The 16,323-nt window shown below is 40.5% G+C and overlaps 1 protein-coding gene across 3 annotated transcripts in view; it reads right to left on the bottom strand.

Annotated features, from left to right (window-relative positions):
- The window catches only part of CSMD3 (CUB and Sushi multiple domains 3), a 1,171,353-nt gene that overhangs the window by 360,978 nt on the left and 794,052 nt on the right, over window positions 1-16,323 (bottom strand). For all 3 annotated transcript variants that reach the window (XM_065399724.1, XM_065399725.1, XM_065399726.1), the window contains one exon: window positions 4,930-5,099. In XM_065399724.1, the coding sequence (XP_065255796.1) occupies window positions 4,930-5,099 (170 nt within the window). The remainder of the gene's footprint in view (window positions 1-4,929; window positions 5,100-16,323) is intronic.

The raw sequence follows: 16,323 nt of genomic DNA, 5'->3' as shown, positions 1-16,323 counted from the left end.
CTCACAGGAAGCAATTCACAGGAATTGTTCAGAGGAAGTTAAACCAAACCAAACCAAAGCTTTAATCTGAACCATCAAGGTTTCCTCATGTCTTAGATGATTAATGATCTTGGTATTGTAACTCATGTTACTCCTTACCCCAATCCATGCATATCGTTTGTGTTCTCACTCATCATTTCCAGTGAAATCCCTGGAAGTTAATCAGAGTTTTGCTATTGACTTTCATCGAGTCATGACTCCACCCTTCATGTCTTCAGTTAGACTATATAAACTTTGGGACTGGGAATATTTCTTTAATTTACAGTAACTCCTCACTTAAAGTCGTCCCGGTTAACGTTGTTTTGTTGTTACATTGCTGATGAATTAGGGAACATGCTCATTTAAAGTTGTGCAATGCTCCCTTCTAATGTTGTTTGGCAGCCGCCTGCTTTGTCCACTGCTTGCAGGAAGAGCAGCCCGTTGCAGCTAGCTGGTGGGGGCTTGGAACCGGGGTGGACTGGCAGCCCCCCATCAGCTCCCCGCTCCCCTACGTTCCCTGTGCTGCAGCCGCCCAGCAGGCTATCAATCGGCAGTTCAGCTGTCCCTCCCCCCACTGCCATGTGCTGCTCCTGCTCTCTGCCTTGGAGCTGCTCCCAGAGACTCCTGCTTGCTGTGCAGGGGGAGAATGGGGGGGTAATGTCAGGGTGTCCCTCTCCCCCCTGCTCCTGCACCCTGCTTACCCGCTTCTCCATACAGAGCAGGGAGGGGACACGGACAGAGAGAAACAGAGAGAGCTTGGGGAAGCAGCTGCTGTCTCAACTTCCTGATCCACTTAAAAAGACAATGCACTTAAGAGTGGGTCAGCTTATTTAAAGGGGCAGTGTGCATCTCTCTCTCCCTCTCACACACAAGGTGTGTGTCTGTCTCTGTCTGCTATGCTGTCTCCACTCCCTCCTGTTCGTGCTGCCTTGATGAGAGGCTACATTAACAACAATGTGTTAACCCTTGAGGGCTCAGCTGAGTGCTGGTTCATCATTTAGCAGCGAGGCATTCCCACCCTCTAACTTCACCACCTCAACCAAGCTTCACAATCATCATAGCTGTGTACTGTATTAAATTGTTTAAAACTTATATTATGTATATATCTATATAATATATAGTTTTTTTGTCTGGTGAAAAAAATTTCCCTGGAACCTAACACCGCACCCCCCCCCTTACATTAATTCTTATGGGGAAATTGGATTCGCTTAACATCGTTTTGCTTAAAGTTGCATTTTTCAGGAACATAACTACAGCGTTAAGAGAGGAGTTACTGTATTTAATTTAAAAAAGAAATTATTCCTGAATGAGTACATCCACATGGGAGTTAAATGTGCGCTAATTTATGTGCATTAACTTCACACCTTTAGTTGATTTGTGTTAATTGAGTATCCTCATGTTGACAAATCTTCAGATGCTTTTGAAAATCCCACCCATTATGTGAAATTGTTGTTTTAAGAAAGCAATACCTAAGGTAAATAAATAATATAAACTGAGTTCATCTAATGTAAAAAAAACCACTATTGATTATGGATTTTCAAGGCTCCTGGTGAAGTTACAGAATTGCTATAGTAAGAGACCCAAATGTTCTTCATATAAGAGGAAGTGTGCATGTATGAACCATCAAATTATTGGTTTGATTAGTTAACTTTGAGATTTCAAGGTTGTCCTTTTTTGGACATAGCTTTTCCAGGAATCACTTGGGAATTTGTTTACGTATGACAATGACTCATGCTTAAGGCTCCACCTACAACAAAGTTGAACCAGACTGAAAGCACGTAAAATCAATATGGTTTTGAGAGGATTATTTAATGAGCCGGGGAAAACCTGACAGACACCATGGAACACACAGGTCAGACAAAAACACCCGTTAATGAGGTCAATAATACAAAGATATCTCTGCATCATTCAAAATACAATTGAATTGCAGCAGGGACCGGTAAAGATCATGGATAATTTCTGCTAAATCAGCATGGGAACAGATTAAAGAGTTAAAAATAGTGAGAGAGAGATAATAGCATAAGCTAGAACAATGTGCATTTTTATCACAGTTCAGTCATTTTATTCTTAAGATCCTTCAGACCTCTTGGATGTATACTACCTGGGCCTGGTGAGTCTTTGCTTTTTAAATGTATCAGTTTGCTCCAGAACCTCTTCTTATGAAACCTTAAGCTCTAAGAACACCTCATCTTTATTTCTAGAAAAGAGTAGGTAAATATTTTATTTTAGGAAATAAGAGAACTCTACTTTAACAAGAGAAACCTAGAACTAACAGCTGCTGCCTACCATCAAATTGCGTTTCCCCCACATCATCTCAGAGATTATGAAATGCAATCCTTCTGCAGACTGGGTCATTTGGGGAGGAATTATATAACTCCACTCCGAGGCCCCGCCCCCAATCCGCTCCTTCCCCCAAGGCCCCACCCTTGCCTCACCTGTGCCCCGTCCCCTCCCACAAGCATGCCTTGCCCTTGCTCGGCCTCTTCCTGCCCCTGCTCCACCCCCTCCCAGTACCTCCCACCCCACTGCTGAACAGCTGATCGGCAGGGCCCACTCAGCACTTGATTAGAGGGGCCCACCGAACAGCTGATCGGTGCGTGGCTGGTGGGTGCTGAGCACCCACTAGTCTTTTTCCATGGGTGTTCCAGCCCCGGAGCACCCACGGAGTTGGTGCCTATGCCCTTGGGTATCATCCTTCCTCAAGATCCCCCTGTTATGTAGTAGCTCTGCCCTGCCTCCGATTCAGGTAAGCACCTAAACTTTGATCATAATTGATGATGGTGCTATTGCTGCCTGTCAAATAGTTTAGGAGGAATTATAGCTTATTACTGTAATTCAAAGGTGGTGACTTGATATGCAAGAATCCAATTACCAGCTGACACTTTTATTTATTTATTATTCATCCCTATTTAACGCAGAGAAAAATTCTGTGAGTGATATTTATAGCTATTCTTCAGTGTTTTTTCTTCTCTCTGTAACCAACTTTGCACTACCCTTGAAAATGAAGATAAAAGCATATTACCGGTAATTAAATGTAAAAATAATTAAATAAGTAAAAACATTCCAAGCTAATGTTTTCTACAGGAAGGTAAAAGGAAAGCTGATGAACATTGAAATCTGTGTTTTTGTCATGGCAACTCAATCATAAATATTCTCTAAACTGCCTGTGCACAGATAAAAATGGCATGGCTATAGCAGGGAGAAGAGTTGCATTGCTTCCAAGTTAAATGTCAAATCTAATTCAATACAGTAGAACTTCAGAGTTACAAAAAAGAGAGTCCCTGAATTGACCAGTCAAGGACACACCTCAATTGGAACCGGAAGTACACAATCAGGCAGCAACAGAGGCAAAAAAACAAACAAACCAAAAAAAGCAAATATAGTACAATACTATGTTAAACGTAAACTATTAAAAAATTAAAGGGAAAGTAGCATTTTTCTTCCATATAGTAAAGTTTCAAAGCTGTATTTAGGCAATGTTCAGTTGTAAACTTCTAAAAGAACAACCATAACATTTTGTTCAGAGTTATGAACATTTCAGAGTTATGAACAACCTCCATTCCCGAGGTTCTACTCTGGAATGTTTTCATTTTTACTTATAGATAACAGATTTGGATAGTTCAATGTTATTTATGGTCATGAGGAATTCCATCCATAATTTTCTATATAAAAACCTACAAAGAAAAATTGGTATATTTACTTTTATCAGTGGTGTTGGGATAGTGATCTAAATACAGGCCAGAACCTCCTGAGTCCAAATCTCATCTCTAACAAATCATTATTTTCTCTAACTCAATTCACTACTTGTAAAATACCATAATTGGTAAAATTGAATATTTACATACCACACATGGGTGTTACAAGGATTAGCTTTACTTAATGTTTTTTTTTTTTTAATGGAAGATAAATCATAAGCGTTAACTCTCTTATCAATTAGTAAAGTAACAGGATAATTAAAGGAAACAGTCAGTTACTTTGTAAATAGCAAAGCAAAAAAATAGGGAATGTAATTTCTGCATTTTTTGGTATTCCTTTGAAGTAGTTCATTTGTGTTAGATTTGATGGAGTTAACGTTTGTTTTTTAGTTTTGTGTTTTGTTTTACTTTTTCATAAAGCCTGGGACTATTCTTTGTTGTTTTGTTTGTTTCTGCTGATTTGCCTATTAGAAACAGTTTAACAGTATTTAACCTGGAATGTAAATCTCTAAGCAATGTATTCAGGTATAAAGGTAAATATTTTGTTAGTCTACTCATAAAAAAGTACCTAACAAACATTTTAAAAAACTGTAGTTGTTAGGGTGATAGCTATACATCAAATGAATAATGTTAGTATTTGAGATCAATTTTTAAAAGTGCTGGGAGCCCAACTGGAATTGATGGCGCTCAACATTTTGCAGCAGGTGCTTCCTACCATGCAATTCCAGACCCCTTATAAGTGCATTCCTTGTGTGCCAGTCAAGAATCATATAGAATTCAGACTCTCAATCTAATTGGACAAAAATATTACTTCCTATACAAGAACAAAACTTTTGAAAAATTTGATGCAAAAACATGAGTCATAGGAGACATGCAACCCTGTTAAAAGATTAGTATGTAACATTGGGAGTAGTAAACTTACATACAAATTTAAGACTGCAGAGTATACTTGGTCTTAAAATGTTTTTATGGCTATAAAAACATGGCTATATGGTTAGAGAATGGACATGTAAAGGAATGGGAGACTGTAGACAAGGCAAAAGGTTGACTTATTCCATGTGGAATTGTTTTAGATAGAAGATATGTTACTATAATGGCAATTATTAATATAAATTCACATAAGATTGTAATACTACACACAGATGAACACCACAATGGCATGAAAGCATGATGAGTTTCGAAATAACATAGACACATTACAAAAGTGACAACCTACCTTAAGAACATCTCCTTGTGCTAAGTGAAATGTTCTGGCTGAAATATTGATTCCCTTCCCTGCTTGTACCTGAATGCTATAAATGCATTCATGGTTGTTTTCATAGTTGAGTGGGTAATTGGGGGACAGCAAAATTCCTTCATTATTTGTTGCAGAGGCTCCACATTCAGCTGCAGGTAAAACAGAATGTTGAGGTATAGCTTAATAGAGAACATAAATATTTCAAATAATGGGTATGGGAATGTTAATGCAATCTAACAAAACATTAAGATTTGTTGTTATCCAGAGTCTGGCTATAAAATAAATTCATGACAGTGAATGATTAGAATTTCTTCACCTGCAGATTCCACAAATATTTATAAATGTATAAAATACTTTAATAAACTATGCTAAATAATATATAATCATTTTGAAATATGATAATAATTATAAAGACAATAATGAAAAATATTTTAACATGCCTCTATTTTCTATTTGTTTGTTTTTTAGTTCCATCTTTTTTATTTTTTTCAAAAATTATTGAAGACAAAAATTAAATGATAATAATAATACTTTGGAAGTCACATGGAAGATCTGCCTACAAAAACATACCAAAAATATCTCTAATATTAATTTAATAAAAATAACCACAATAGGTGGATGGTATAAGTTATGGAGTAAAATAAAAAGTTATAAATTCAAAATTTACCAAACTAATAAAATAGGAGTAATCTAAATAATAAAAGAGTAATAAGAAAAGAATTCCCAGACAAAGTTGAGACTACATAATAGTAATTTAGGGGGAAAATACATTACAGTGATGTAATTATTCCAAAAACAAACATTATTAAACCAGGCAATTAACACTTAAGGTTAAAAACAAAAGAAATCCAAATATCCAAAAATCAAATTTATGGAAATCTGTAGTTAAGGCACCAAATAACCTTAACTCTGACTTGTAGTGATACCTTGTAGTAGTCATATGATTATGATTAAGACGTTTTAGTGTTTGTGGTCCCAGAACAGATTCACCTCTGCCCCCCACTGTGCCTTGTGTCACTTTAGGACACAGTTAAGGTTATTTGGGTGTCCTAACTGTGCAATTCCACATCTTAAATTTGGCTTTATTTTAAATTTAAGCTGAACTTTGAATTTCCTAGATTTATAAAGCTTGTTTGTGGGATAGTTACATCCCCCGTGTAATGTATTTGACCCTAAAACACTGGTATGCACTCTCAGCTTTAACTCCATTTTACCATAGTTTTGCTTTGTTTTTAATGTTGGGAAATTTTCTTGGTTCATTATTTTACATACCAAACAAGAAACTCAAAAGAATTATACCATGTTATACTGGTAACGATTTTAATACATATATGCTATCAATCTTAAAAGTTTGTTTTCATTATTTTTAACTTTTAAAGTCAAATGTACACTTTGTCAGGAGCAGCAGAAATCAGCAAGTGCATAGTGGCCAGATAAGCTGTGTAAAAATCACTAGAGCAGCCAAAGCACCTAGAGGGCATGGCCCAACTTCCTCCTCTCTTCTGTCCTCCAAATTCCCCTCCACAAACTCCCTTTTCCCCAATTCATCCTCCTTGCTGCACCCTACATTCCCTGTGAGTGTGCACACAAACACACCAGTTCCTCCCATGTTCCCCTCTATAGACATATGCATACACACTAGAGAAATCTCTAGTGTCCCCCTCCCTCCTGACCATATTGTTGAATACCGCTGGTGTAATGGGTAGTTTTGAAAAGAAAATTAAGGATTAGTGGTCATCTTTGCAATTATTTTTCACAACTGAAAATACTCCTTCAGTAGAAGCTGATGCATAAAGTTGTCTTCTTCTGAGTTACTCATGAAGAACCACCCTCTTTCAAAATGGCCACCGCTTCCCATTGTTCTCAATGGGACTGAGGCCAGCCAAGATACCCCCTTTCAAAGTGACCACTGCCTCTTATTTTTCCCTTAGGGAAGCTAATAGACCCCTATGTTTCCAGAAGATGGAGAGAAGCAGGTGAATGTAGGGTGTGGCCATTTTGCTAAGGGCAGCCTGTGTCCTTAGCTGTATTGAGAACAATGGGAGGTAGGTGTCATTTTGAAAGGGGACAATTCTTCATTCAGTTTTCTCTAGAATATTATTGTTCAACCTCTATTGAAGAAGAAATTTTCATTTATTATGAATAACAACAAAAAAGCTATCACTAATCCTTTTAAAAAAACCTTCAAAGTAGATTAAGACAAGGTTTCAGTGAGTTTAAACCATAAGAGTAGTTTGAAGAGTCTACTATTCTGTTATTAAGATCATTAGGAACAAAACAAAGTCTAACATGTGGTGCTAAATTTCTTTCAGGATTTACATTTTTACTTTTTTAAGCTAATTAACAGATTAACCTGCAAATTCTCAGAAAATGCATTAATTAACCAGAGTAGCTGTAATTTTGAAGAGATGCTGTATTTTTCATACATAACATGGAACTATGACCCACAACTTAATTACAAAATCCTAATAAAGATAATATGATTTATTACAATGACCGCCTGCAACTTTAAGCTGGGGGACGGGGTGTTTGGATTGCTGGCCAATTGAAGGGAACAGCATTTTATGGCTGGGGGCGGGGAGGGAGGATAAAAACTGCTGCAAAAAGGAGCAGTGTGGTCGCTGACTCATCCCCTGGGAACGCAGGGTTTAAAAGGGGCAGCTCAGTGCCTAAAGCCTTCCTTTTGGGCTCTGTTAATAGATGGCATGATGGACAGTAGGTGCCTTACACCCTGAGCCCTCAGAAGGGAAAGGGTGGAGGTGCCTAAATTGATTGGGTCATGCCTTGAGCCCTCGGTAGGGTATAGGCGGGTTGCCCTAGATTTTTGCAGGTAATAAGGTCTCTGGCCTTCACCCCATGAGTTCGGGGCTGCCATGGCTCGGGGCTTTCTAAGCAATACATTTATTTTAAGATAAAAGCACTACAGAGAAAACATACTAAAAACAATAAAAATCCTACACACATCCTAATAGCTTACCAGGGATCACCTCTCACAGATTCAGCAGGGGATCTGGCCAATGTCAGTTCTTCCAAACCTTCCCTAGGGATTACTCCTCCCCCATGCTCCCCCCCCCCTCCACCCAATAGAAGGTTCTGTCCACTCCTGGTTAAAAAAAACAAACAAACAAACAAACACAAACAAACAAACAAAAAAACGCTCTCAGTCAGTTTAAACTCAGGCTATGTATCCAAAAGTCCTTTCTTTGTTTCTTGTGCTCTGGAGAATCCAGTATGAACCAGTATATGGCAAGCCTCTCAAGGTCGTGGTACCTCTTTGAAGATGTTACAGCCTTTACCTAGTCACCCATCACCATTCTTAGTTCCTGGAAGGCTGTGGTCCACCATAAAATCTCTGGTCCACAGGGATACCTAAACTTAATACGGTAAGATCTCCCAGAGATATTGCAGGAAATTGCCGTAACTGTCACAAGATTATCATAGGTTGTGCAGATAAGATTTGAAGATCAGCATACCAAAACTGCCTTGGCCAGGCGAGGATTATCATTATTTTGCCTGGTTCCAGGTTGAGCTTCTTGAGGACTGCTAATATTAATGGAATTGGAGAAACACGTAGAGAAGATGCAAGAACCCTGGAATCAAGAATGCATCTGAAGTGGACCCTGAGTCTGACTCCTTCTGGAGCAGAAGTGATGGCACTTCCCATTCTCCCTGGTGGCAAGAGGGTCCATGGTGGGAAAACCTCACTTGCTGAATATCAATCCAATTATGTCATCTGTTATGGACCACTCATAGTTATCAACAAACTTTCCACAGAAGCAATCTGGCAGAACATTTTGAATTCCTGGAAGATGAATCATATGCAAAAGTTCCAGAGACATGCCACTTCCTGACACTGGGGAGCGGATCTTGCTTTGCTCTGCTTGTTCAAGTAAAATATATCAGTAGTATTGTCTGTCATGACCTGTATGTTAAGCCCCTTTGTTACTGGTAGAAAGACTGTGAAAGCATTGTAAATGGCTCAGCTCCAGGATGTTTATGTGAAAGGTTGATTCTCATGGGGTCCACAAGTCTTGCATTAGCAAGTTGTCCAAATGTGCTCCCTAGCCAAGCATAGATGGATTCATCACCAGAGCTTTCAATGGAAGAGGAAGGAAGAATGGAATCCCTTTGCAGGCTTTTGTTGGGTCCATCCACCACTTTAATGTCAACAGGACTCGAGGTGGAGCATGAACCAACAGGTCCAGATGATGATTGGTTGATGGATGTAGACTTCAACCACTCTTGCATACAGTGAAGGTAAAGTCTGGCATGCTGAGTCAGGATGCCATATGGCCCAGTAGTCTGAGATATGTTCTCGCAGTTGTTCTTGGCTGAGCCAGAAGATTGGTGCACAGGACAAGCACGGCATGATTTTTGTGGGGAAGGAGGCTGGGAGAGAGAAGAGGGAAGATACGTCATTACTATTATGGAGTCCAGAATGACCCTAATGAACTCCATTTTTGTGTGTGCTGGGGTCAGTACTGACATGTCTTTTCTTATTTTCAAAGCTAGTCAGGAAAATAGAACCTGAATATGGAGGATGAAGTCTATTACTTGTTGATGAGATTCTCCCCAAATCAGCCAGCTGTCTAGTATGAGAACACTTGGATTCCCATTTTCCTCAGGTAAGACGCCACTACCAGAAGGCACTTCATGATCTCTGGGAGGTATCAACAGGCCAAATGGTAGGACTCTGTGCAAGCAATGACAACCACCCAATAGGAAATAAATATACCTTCTATGGGCTGCGTAGATCACAGTGTGAAAATAGGCATCCTGGAGACTAAGAACAGTGTACCAATCATTGAGGTCTACGGATAGGATAATAGAAGTAAGTGACACCATCCCAAACTTGAGCTTTCTAATGAAGGTGTTTAGTAGTCTTAGGTCAAGACTATCCTCCTCTGCTTTTTGGGAATGAGGAAGTAAAGGGAATAAGCCCCTTGATGAGATTGTTTCTACTGCTCCAAAAATGAAGAGATTGCATCACTAGATGTTGGACACTCTCATGAGAGGGGTCCCTGGATAGGAACGGAGAAGGTGGTTGAGGGCGGGGAAAGAGACTGGAACTCGATGCTATATTCCACCTCTACAATGTCCAGAACCTGCTGGTTTGTGATGATGGTGTTTCAGAACCACAGAAATGGTATAAATGGTTCCCAAAAAGAGGGTACGGAAAGCTCCGAAGCTCTCAAGTGAGCAGTCAAATCCACTGCCTGGCACTTGAAGGAGGCAAGTGAATTGACACACCATTGAAAGTACTGGACTTCCTCCTGGAAATTGATGTTGCTTCCTTTGTAGATCCATCTCATTGTTGTTGTTTTTTTGTTTAACTGATTTTCATAAAAAAACAATGAAAAGTACAAAAATGCAAATAACTTACAGCTTGTATGTTTCCAAATACCTCATGCCTCACAGGATCTCCAACAGAATTACATAATCACACAATTTTACAACTTGTCAAAGCTGTAAGACAGACAATACATAACCAAACAACACTACATAGGCACAATATGTTAGGGAAGAGGTAACAGGAATAAAATTAACTACGTACATGAATAGGGAGAGGAGGGAAGTAGAAGACAGGAAGGGAAAATGAAGTGAGGTTAGGAGTAATGAAGGTTTGTCATTCTTTGGGCCATCTCAATATTTTTTTTATCCAAATGTATCTAAAAATAGGGTCCAACTTTCTTCAAATTCACATAATTGCTCTTTATAGCAATAAGCTATTATTTCTTTGGCTACTAACTCAGACAGGTCCAAATGTCACTGTTCTATCCTCAACGGAAGCCTACTTTTCCATTTTAGTAAATCATGTGCTTGGTGATCATCTGAGTCCTCAAGAACCAAAGATTTTGTGGTGGTTTTAAACCCAGTTTAGCAGGTAAGTAACCTATGACATAATTTTCATCTGAGATTTAACTGCTGAAGCTGAGCACCATTTTAATTTGTGTCCATTTTTTTTCCACAGCTGCCTGACTGTTGGTCAGTCCCATAGCATATGCATCCAGGTTCCTTTTTCCTTGTTACAGCACCAACAAATAGAGAATAAGGCCTTTCGCTTGCACAACCTCTGTGGCATCCAATGCAATTTGAATAAAATATTTTGTTGTATGATGCATAGTCTGAAATCCACAGAAGAATTTTTAACATTACATAATATGCTCTGCTATTGTGATTCTTTTAAGAGCTATGATAAATCCTCTTACCGTCCTTTCGCGAAGACCTCCAGACTTATGGAGATCCTCTTCATTACCTACGTGTACAAAGAGGACATTGGCCTGGACAGTTTATGAAGCATTTCTAAGGTTCCCAGTAATCCCTGACCCATCTAGATAGGGAAAGTGCTGAAATGGCTCAATCTTTCTAAGTACCAGTGTATGAAACAAATGAACACAGGAGATGGCCCGAAGACCTTAGTTCTACTTAGATAATATAAGAACACTCTTTTTGCATCTAAAGAATGTAATCTAGAATCCGCTTTACTTGTATGAGGTTCAGGAAAAAACACAGGTAAATTTATACTCTGATTAACATGGAAATCTGAAACTACCATTAGAATAAACTGAGGATGTGGTCTAAGAATCACTTTGTCTTTATACAAAGTAGTGGGGGGAGTGTTTGCCATCAATGTGTGTAGCTCACTAATTTTTCTAGTGGAAGTTATTGTTATTATAAATGCTGTCTTTATAGAAAGATGAAAGAGGGAGCAATTCCATAACGGCTCAAATGGAGATTCATGTGTTGAGTTCATACTAAATTCAAATTCCACACAGGGACTGGGTCATGAATGATGCCCTATGAGCATGCTTGGCCACGTTTTGGCCCTCCTTAATAAGGGATAATGTTAATTTCCTCTGATCTTCTGGTAAATTTGTAGTAAAGATAGCCATCTTGTCCCATAATTGAAACTGATATCTAGTCATAACTGCTTGGTAGCTAGCTATGTGAATGTTTCAGGATGCAGACAGAACCCATTTTCTGCCTAAGGAATCTCGGTTTTCCCTCCGTATCCATGGGGATGGAAGGTTGAAAACCTGGTCTAGACTTTTGCATTGTTGCTGCTATAACCAAAGTGTTTGGCTGAGTGTGTACATAAAAACAAGAAAATCCCTCCTTTGAGATTTGATATAATTTGTCCATCTTTTTAGAGATTGATTGACACGAAGATGGTTTGGACCAAAGGGATTTTGCCAGTTGCCACAGCCCTTCTAATATAAGCAAAGAGACTTTAGCCTCGGCAGTAGATGCCAGAATATCAAAAAATTGGATGTGAAGGCTCCTCCAAAGCTATAAAGCTACTGATAACAATTTTAAAGTTGATGCCATCCTATCAACCAATTCATGAAATTGAATTGCATCCTCAGCGGGAGACGCTGCTGTCACTATCTTGATGTTGCCATCAAGAGATGAGCCACTCTGCGTCTCTGTGACATCATGTTGGAAGTCATCCTGTGGAGGTCCCTCCTGGTAATCCTCTTCTGAGAATGCCTATGTTTGAAAGGGTGGGGAAGGTGGAATTCTGTAACTCTCAGATCTGTATCCCTGGGGTCCATACCTCTCAGATCCACAGATTGTGTAGGATGTTGCTCCAGCATCAGACATTTCGACCTTCTAGTCTGGCAAGAGTAGACAGAAGGCGTAAGCACAGGCCAGGCCTACCAACTTCCCCAATTTGGTATCCGCATAATCGGAGGATCCAGTTCAACCTCCCAATTGCAAATCCGATCCTGGATCTGATATAGAAGCCATTGGTGAGATTTACAATGTAGGGACCCCAAACCCAAAAGGGGTCCCAAAAATGAAGGACAAGTCTTCCCTGCTGACACTATAGGGGTCTGAGGTGGTGGTGACAACTCTGGAGACCTCTCTCTGCACTTCTCACTTTGGTCTTTTGTCCAGCAGGAAATGTGATCTGATCAGATCTGAAGAAGGACAAGGATCCAGATGAATTTGAGCTGTAACCTCTATTACATGTAAATGGCCTTGCCCTAATGGACCCAAAGGTCTCACCATTTAATCCATACTCTTGGATCTATCTTGAGATCATGAATATTTAAATTTTGGATCCATGATTTGTAAGTGATCTGAGGAGCCACTGGATATGTGCTTTAATTTAATTAATGGAGATATCCTATCTCCTAGAAGGGACCTTGAAAAGTCATCGAGTCCAGCCCCCTGCCTTCACTAGCAGGACCAAGTACTGATTTTTGCCCCATATCCCTAAGTGGCCCCCTCAAGGATTGAGCTCACAACCCTGAGTTTAGCAGGCCAATGCTCAAAGCACTGAGCTATCCCTCCCCCCTTTGTCCTTTCTCTTCCTCAACACTGAGTTAGATGCTCCCAACATATTTTGCATATCCTGTGGATGCTTGTCTGGATACAGGACTGATGAGGAATGTACTGTGGCTAAAGTCAGACCCAAGGATCTGGGCATGGGGACTACAGTTGATTTGTAACTAGAGCCTGGCGCCAGAGCTGAAGCTCTTGTCTCAAATCTAAAGGGTTTTTTGGATCTGGACATAGTCGGAACCTATTCTGGTCTCCTATTCTTACTATCAGATTCCTTAGAGCTATCAGATCCCAAAGGTTTATTGATAAGGAATAGAAGGCTCTGCAGTATATTTTGTCTTTCCTTCCTGGTACAAGGAGTGAAGGTGCTGCTTATCTGACAGTGTGCTGGTGAATGATTTTCACCCAAACATTTAAGCTCTCGTTGTACATATGAGAAGATTGGAAGTCTGCTGGACAGGACACACATTTTTTGAAGCTTTGCTTCTGCCATGACAGTAAAATTCTTAACTAAGAAAACCCCTATACTATTTATACTAACTAATTTAACCTAACTACTAACCATCATTACTTTTTTTTTTTTAATACTAAGGCACATAGCTACACGATTCTAATGGATTTAAGGAGGTTCACACATTCTAATGCTGCAGCAGTTGGAAGGAACTGAGACGGCAGTGGCACTAGCACTCTTCCTATAGCCACTCCCTCTGAGTGTGCTTGAGAGCTGTGTATGAGAGGGGCAAGGTGCCCCCTATGGGCACTGCTGCTACAGAGTTCCACCAGGCTGCTGCACCCAGTTGATGCATTGCAAAAGTGGGAATATGCAGAGGACAATTGAAAAAGAACTTGTCTGAGATCTTGAGCTATTCAATCAAAAGGGAGGATTATGGGCCTTGGAAACTGAAAGCCTGGAGCAGATCTCTGTCTCTTTTTCCTATGAGTCTGATGCAATTTTTCTCTCTCTCACCCAAGGCTTTCCGAGAGGTAGATGATTGGTCTTTATACAAAGGGTTTCAGCCCCTACTAGTAGTAGCAGTTGGAGCACTCTTTGAAGAAGAGTAATCATATAAGTCTGCCCAAGCAAGCCATGATCAGAATCAGGACACAAAGACCTCACTATGAAGAACATTTGCAGATGAAACTCTCTCTCTGCTCTTTTTTGAGAATGATCTGTACATAGTCATTATTCAAGGACCTTACTATCTCACAAGACAGGCAGTTCTTGAAATCTGGGGATTTATGTTCTGTCATGACAACCAAAATGGTACCGACAGTATCTCCCAGGTAAACAAATGTATGTCGGTATAAATATGTTGCTCACGAGTGTGGACCCTGAACCATACAGGTATATTGACTGAACTCCTAGTACAGATAGAGGTATGTTGATGGGAAGCCTTCTCCCATTGACATAGCTACTGTCTCTAGGGGAGGTGGAGTACCTACACCAATGGGAGAAGCTCTCTCATCGGCATAGGTAGCGTCTTCACCAAGCACTACAGTGACAAAGCTGTACCACTGAAGCGCTGTAAGTGTAGACAAGCCCGAATATAACTAACTAAGTACCTAACTATTCATTTACAGAATTCATGTATAAAAGAAGGGCACACAGTGTACAAAGAAGCAGTCACTGCAAATTCCAACTCATAGCCACAGCTGGCGAGAAAGAACTCAGTAGTGGTTGGGGATGGCTCTGCTGGTCATAGAATCACAGAATATCAGGGTTGGAAGGGACCTCAGGAGGTCATCTAGTCCAACCCCCTGCTCAAAGCAGGACCAATTCCCAACTAAATCATCCCAGCCAGGGCTTTGTCAAGCCTGACCTTAAAAACCTCTAAGAAAGGAGATTCCACCACCTCCCTAGATAACCCATTCCAGTGCTTCATCACCCTCCTAGTCAAATAGTTTTTCCTAATATCCAACCTAAACCTCCCCCGTTGCAACTTGAGACCATTACTCCTTCTTATGTCATCTGGTATTGCTGAGAACAGTCTAGATCCATCCTCTTTGGAACCCTTTTTCAGGTAGTTGAAAGCAGCTATCAAATCCCCCCTCATTCTTCTCTTCTGCAGACTAAACAATCCCAGTTCCCTCAGCCTCTCCTCATAAGTCAGCCCCCTAAACATTTTTGTTGCCCTCCACTGGACTCTTTCCAATTTTTCCACATCCTTCTTGTAGTGTGGGGCCCAAAACTGGACACAGTACTCCAGATGAGGCCTCACCAATGTCGAATAGAGGGGAATTATCACATCCTTCGATCTGCTGGCAATGGCCCTACATATACAGCCCAAAATGCTGTTAGCCTTCTTGGCAACAAGGGCACACTGTTGACTCATATCCAGCTTCTCATCCACTGTAACCCCTAGGTCCTTTTCTGCAGAACTGCTGCCTAGCCATTCGGTCCCTACTCTGTAGCAGTGAATGGGATTCTTCCATCCTAAGTGCAGGACTCTGCACTTGTCCTTGTTGAACCTCATCAGGTTCCTCTAATTTGTCTAGGTCCCTCTGTATCCTATCCCTACTTCCAGCGTATCTACCACTCCTCCCAGTTTAGTGTCATCTGCAAATTTGATGAGAGTGCAGTCCACGCCATCCTCCAGATCATTAATAAAGATATTGAACAAAACCGGCCCCAGGACCAACCCTTGGGGCACTCCGCTTGATACTGGCTGCCAACTAGACATGGAGCCATTGATCACTACCCATTGAGCCCGACGATTTAGCCAGCTTTCTATCCACCTTATAGTCCATCCATCCAGCCCATACCTCTTTAACTTGCCGGCAAGAATACTGTGGGAGACCGTATCAAAAGCTTTGCTAAAGTCAAAGAATAATGGATACACTGCTTTCCCCTCATCCACAGAGCCAGTTATCTCCTCATAGAAAGCAATTAGGTTAGTCAGGCATGACTTGCCCTTGGTGAATCCATGCTGACTGTTCCTGATCACTTTCCTCTCTTCTAAGTGCTTCAGAATTGTTTTCTTGAGGACCTGCTCCATGATTTTTCCAGGGACTGAGGTGAGGCTGACTGGCCTGTAGTTCCCCGGATCCTCCTTCTTCCCTTTTTTAAAGATAGGTACTACA

Source organism: Emys orbicularis, chromosome 2 (assembly GCF_028017835.1).
Source record: "Emys orbicularis isolate rEmyOrb1 chromosome 2, rEmyOrb1.hap1, whole genome shotgun sequence".
Taxonomy (NCBI): domain Eukaryota; kingdom Metazoa; phylum Chordata; order Testudines; family Emydidae; genus Emys; species Emys orbicularis.
Note: the sequence above shows the minus strand (reverse complement) of the source record. Positions and strands in the feature narration are given on the sequence as shown.